At 44.3% G+C, this 6,000-nt stretch overlaps 1 protein-coding gene across 1 annotated transcript in view; it reads right to left on the reverse strand.

The window, feature by feature from the left end:
* Positions 1 to 5,758, reverse strand: part of FNTB (farnesyltransferase, CAAX box, beta) — a 67,056-nt gene extending 61,298 nt beyond the window's left edge. Inside the window, exon 1 of the mRNA XM_049611482.1 lies at positions 5,615 to 5,758. Coding sequence (XP_049467439.1) covers positions 5,615 to 5,758 — 144 coding nt within the window. The remainder of the gene's footprint in view (positions 1 to 5,614) is intronic.
* Positions 5,759 to 6,000: the final 242 nt, after the last annotated feature.

The following is a 6,000-nucleotide window of genomic DNA, read 5'->3' on the forward strand; positions in this document are numbered from 1 at the left end:
AAGCTGATGGTACCAAGGAAAGATGACAAATTAAGCACAGATTTAGCAATTATTCCTGAGGCTACGAACTCACACTAAGCGCCCACTGTAAACCCTTTTAAAGATCATTTTAAAAAGTAAATAGTAGCTGAGTTGCAGTGATCACAGATATACACCTACGGGACACATTGTAAAAGAATTCTACTGTTACAAAATTGGGTAGTTGTAACTTGGGATAAAATTATTCTTACCCATAATCAAAAGGGATTTATCTCAAAAACCTGAAAATGTGGTCTGGAAAAATACATTGGTTGATCCAAAATGTGGCTCCAGCATGATAAAAATACTAAGGGCAAAAATGTATGTGAAGATTTTGGAGAAAAATTTTTTATAAATAAAGAGGAAAAACACTATTTCTAAACTACTGTGATTTTACAAAGGATGTGATTCTAAATAGGTACATGTACCTAAATTTAAAATGTAAATTTTGCAAGTAGGCATTCGATATGTTCACCTACATACTTAAAAGTACACGTATTTTCAGGGCGCGTGGGTGGCTCAGTCGGTTAAGTGTCCAGCTTCAGCTCAGGTCATGATCTTGTGGTTCTAGAGTTCAAGCCTCATGTCAGGTTCTGTGCTGACAGCTCAGAGCCTGGAGCCTGCTTCAGATTGTGTCCCCCTCTCTTTCTCTGCCATCCCCCACCCCGCCCACTTGCACTCTGTCTCTCTCTCTCAAAAAAACAAAAAAAATTAACATTAAAAAAAATACACATATTTTCAAGTGGACCAAACCTTTTTTTTTTTTTGTCCTTTTTAATAGGAAAAATGGAGGAGTTTGATATTTGGAATTGTCTTATAGTTGAGCAACATGGTACATGCTGAATTTCAATAAAGCAAAACTGATTCACCACAGCTAGCCTACTAACCACATAACCAAGCAGAGCTCTGGTTCCTTCTATCAGAAGCACAAAAAACTAATAGGTTTGATCACATTTAGTGACTTGTTTCACCCCCATTTCATAATCGTTCAGAGATTATAACTTGAAACAAGTCAACAGTAGGTGTCCAGGATTCATTCCTGGACCCTTGACGTCCCCTCCATCAGGATCTGCAGTGACACAAGGCTCAACACCTGAAGCCAACTCCTCTGCCTATCTCTGCATCCCTCCCCCCCCCCCCCCCCCCATTCCATTGGCCTCACCCACCCAGCTGATCTAATTTCCTACCACAGCCAACCTGCTCCCTCCATTCCCAGTAAAGTGGAGTTTTCCCTCCTAACAGCTCCTCTGACTGGAATAGCTGTCCCCCAACTCCATCCTTTACAACCCAACATTCTCCATGAAACTGTCCTGACCACCTCCTTAGCCCACAACACCCTGGCTTCCACTCCCCAAACCCTTGTGCAACGCAGGCATAACTCAGCACTTACGTGCTCTTGTAAATTATTCTGTGGTTGCTTCAGGTATATTCTTTTTTCTAAGAGAAAATAATTGTGAGAGCAGGAACTAAGACCAATGATCCTTCCAGATATCCTCCACAGTTGATTGTTACTTGACTGAATGTTGTCTAATGACCTCATGCCATTTCAAGTGGAGGATGCTTTGGTCCCTGTTCAAGGACAAATTAAAAGAAAAACAGGAGTAGTGCCTTCTGTAAACAACTCTTTTTGGCAAAACTCTGAGACTGTGCCAGTATTAACCTATGGCCTGAGTCACAGAGCATTTGCCATGGGGTGATTGCGGATAACACAAAAAAAGGAAGAAGACCACATCCTGCTTTCTAGAGTTGCAAAAGGTTCTCCATCCACCCAACCCATCAGTGAAAGAGCTTGTCAAAGTAGAAATCTTTAAAAATACCCAGAACTTGACCACTCCTCACTGCCTCTACTACCACAGCCCTGACACCCATCACCTGGAGTACTGCAACAGCCTCCTACCTGGTTTCCCTGCACCTGTCCTCACCTCCTCACAATCTCCTCTCAACAGGGACCTACATGGGCCTGTTAAAACACTGGTCAGATTGAGTCAAAAGTCTCAGATCATAGACCAGTCTGACTCCTGGCAGGAAAATAGAAGGCACATTCAAAGTGGGTGATTTGAGGAGAGTTTATAAAGGAACTAGTTACAAAGGTGTGGGCAAACACTCCTTTCCTAAGGGAAACCATAGGAGAGTGCAGTACTCTGGGGCAGGCAACACAAGGCTCCTCGGTCCCCTGCTAGGCATGGAAGTGTGAAGAGAAGGAGTGAAGAGGGCACCAGGCAGCTGCTATGGAAGGTGTCTGATAAGAGTTGTGAGTGCCTCCACTCTAAACACCCTGCAGACCGTGCAATCCTGCCGGAAAGGAGTAAATGTGCTGATCTCATTCTCCCTCCCTCTCATCCCCTATCAATACAAACACAGCCAAATACACCCAGAAGACATAAGGCCAAGGGAACCTGTCCATGCAGGTGACCTCTTGGGGCACATTTGTAGACAGGGTGGAAAAGGGTAGAGTGGATCTGGGGAGGTAAAGAGAAAACTATCCAGCCAAATGGCTTCCCATCACAATCAGGGTATTCGAAAGTATACTTACAGTGGTCTGTAAGGCCCTACAAGATCTGACCTTATCTCCTATTCTCCTGTTTACTAATCTCTCTCCTCACAGTGGCTCTCCACTCACCAGGCACTAGAAGGCCTCAGGTCCTTTACCACTTACTGCTTTCTCCGCCCAGAATGCTTTTTCCCCAGACACACACGGCTTGCTTCCTTACTTATTTCAGGTCTCAGTGCAAGTGGCAGGCACATCAGCAGAGGCCTTCCCTTACCTCCTTATATAAAACTCTTCTGCTCCGACCCTTTCCTGGCATACTCCATGTCTCTTATCCTACTTTCTTTTTCTCTACAGCACTTCTAAGTAAATTAGATAGATAGATAGATAGATAGATAGATGGATGGACGGATAGATTTCCCCCCATTTTGTTGACTGCCTCCCTGGCCCAGAACAAAGTTTCATAAAGGCACCGACTTGGCCTCTTTTGTTCACTGCCTTATGTCCAATGCCTTGAACAGTGTGTGGCACATAGAAGGCACCCAAGTAGTTGTTGAACAAATAAAAATGTGAATGAATAGTACAGAAGAATCCATAGCTAAGGGCTCTTTATTGTTTATAGGTTTAAATTCCTATAATCAAAGTATTGTTGAACAAATAATTAAGTCTCCTGACAATCAGATAGGAATCAGGAGACAAACATTTGTTCCTATTGGCAATGGCACAAAATTGAACCCTGTTGGTAAATCCCTATGAATAAATGGACAGAACCGAAAGAATAACAGTAGTATCTTCTGTAGACAACTCCTCCTGACGAAGTTTCTTATGAATATATATCATCATTCACCTACCAAACTAGTACTTCTCTAAGCCTCGGTTTTCTTGTCTGTGAAATGGAAAAGGATTGAATGATACAATCTATATGGAGGGCATTTAGCACAGAACTGGGACCCAGTAAATGGATACTACTGATTACTAGTGCTGGCACTGAGGTAAACATTAGTATGAGATACTATATCATCTTCCTACTCTCTGGAACCGTTTATCCCAGACTTTTAAAATGTGAGCTGGAAGAATGACATGGAAAAGACATATAAGATGCTCTATTATCGAACACACAGTAGAGCCTAGATTTGAAAGACACCATATTATAACTATGTTCCATATCAGAAACCTAGCTTCCACACCCAGCCCAGGTCTTGGCTGACCCTTTGGCAGCCCAGAATCTTGCTCATCCATTTAAAAAAAAAAAAAATTTTTTTTTAATGTTTATTCATTTTTGAGAGAGAGATACAGAGCGTGAGTGGGGGAGGAGCATAAAGAGAGAGAGGGACACAGAACTCGAAGCAGCCTCCAGGCGCTGAGCTCTCAGCACAGAGCCTGATGCGGGGCTCAAACTCACGAACTGTGAGATCATGACCTGAGCTGAAGTCAGATCCTCAACCGACTGAGCCGCCCAGGCACCCCTTGCTGCATCCATTTTTGCATCACTTATTATGCCTAGACATTTAAAATATAAGTGCTAGTGTTTCTTGGCAGGAACTAAGCAGGGGCACTTCACTGGGAAAAAAAAAAAAAAAAGTAGTACAGGAAAAAGAGAGCAGATCAGTGAAACTCCTGTTAATGTTCCTGTTTTTGGCTTGCCCCTTAAACATGGAAGTCTGTTCTGGTCTCTAAATGAACAGACCAACTTCTGATTCCCTTTTCTCCGCTAGTATTCTATCCATATTCTTAAGTGCTGAGTCAGTTCAGTTAACTACATAAAAAGTAACTTAATAGTGTTACATCACATACCAAGGAACAAGCTTGACCTGAATAAACTCTACAGTCTGTTACTTAGGAACACTGCAAAGATCCTGTAGGTTTCATTGGTGGAAGATTTCTTTGCAATCTTTACAAAAGGTTTCTGTAGAAAGACACACTGGTGGGCTAAGCTGGGGGGCTAGATTCAAAAGGTAAGGGTTTCCTTTCAATCCTAAAACCTATGTAGCATCAATTCCAGTTACAATATTCTTTCTGCTACCATGTGTATAATTGTCTATTCAAGTCCTTGTTTTTTTTTGTTTTTAATTTATAATTATATTTATAGTCATAAATATACAATATGATAACTATCACTATGAATTTTGCCTAAATACAGGATTCCAAATTCAGGTATGAAAGTCAAAGCAGGTCCCTCCAAGGTTAAGCCTGGAGACTGATCTTAATAGGAGATCTTATTTAGAAAGCAGCCTGATGCTTATTTGTTAGTGCTAAAAAGAACCATCTCAACCACTTCTAAGGACAGGCAAACATTTCCACAAGAACTTGGGAACAATTCCAATTGCAGAAAGAAAAGGAAAACAAAACTAGAGTTCACTACTCATTCCTCAAGCGCTTTTCAAAGTGATAGGTTTGAGGCCTCAATGAATGAAGGATAAGTCGTCTAAAATTTCATTTTAATTAGCGCTTTTCAAATAGTGCTGTTTTCCTGTCTGTTTTCCTCAACCAAGCTGTGCCATGCCCATGGTCAGGAAAGGTTTTATTTCTTTGTACTTCCAGCGTTGAACATCGTGAGTCCAATACTTTGCTGGTGCTCAAATAACATGCCCACCCACGAGGTAGGCCCTACAGGATCTGGCCCCGTGGGTCAGTAATTAAACAGATCATGGAATGGCATGATCATGGAACGGCAGTCTGGCCGCTCCTCTTCCCCTCTATGTCCCCAAACTACGAGCAAGGTGAGGAAAGTGCACTATCCATCCGAGAACCTCCCAATGTCCCGGCGGAATGAAACAAGCTGCCTGACCCGCCCGGGGTGCTTCAGTCCTCCAAGGCACAGAACACTATTCTCTCCGCTTCCTTAAGCAGAGAGGACCCAGGTACTGTCCTCTCCTCCAAACCCAGCCCTGAGAACGACCCCTCCCCAACCCGACCGCACAAATGCTCCATTCCCAAGCCGAAGCCTGGGCGCCCAGAACTGCCCAGAGCTTCCCAGAGGGGAGGCGCCGCGGTGCACTGTGGGAGTAGTAGTTCCCCGGTGAGTTTCGCACCCCGACGGCCCTGCGGACCGGACTCTCGCTCCCAGAAGCCCCCGCGCGGGCGCCTCGCTCAACCCGGCCGCCTCACCTGTTCTATGGACGTGACTGTTTCCACCGAGTCGTCCTGCAACCGCTCCCGCGCGTGCTCCGGCCTCAGACTGTACAGCGGCTCTGACCACACAGGTGAGGAAGATGGAGGGCAATAGTAGGTGAAGGAACTCGGAGAAGCCATGATCAGGAGAGCAGCGGGCGGTGTATAGTACTCCCTTCGTCAAACAACAACGCGCATTGAAACTCAAACGGGCTAAGGCGCTACGGAGAGCGAATAGAGTCAAAAAGTCTTTGAACGCGAATTTCTCTCCACCCACCTACACATCTTAAAGGAGAGAGTTATTGGGATGCTTCCGCCCCCCATTGGGCAGAGTTGCTGCTGCAGGAGACTCAGCTTCTTGGCGCGCAAGTAAGGGAGGACGT

This window comes from Panthera uncia (genome assembly GCF_023721935.1).
Source record: "Panthera uncia isolate 11264 chromosome B3 unlocalized genomic scaffold, Puncia_PCG_1.0 HiC_scaffold_1, whole genome shotgun sequence".
NCBI lineage: Eukaryota > Metazoa > Chordata > Mammalia > Carnivora > Felidae > Panthera > Panthera uncia.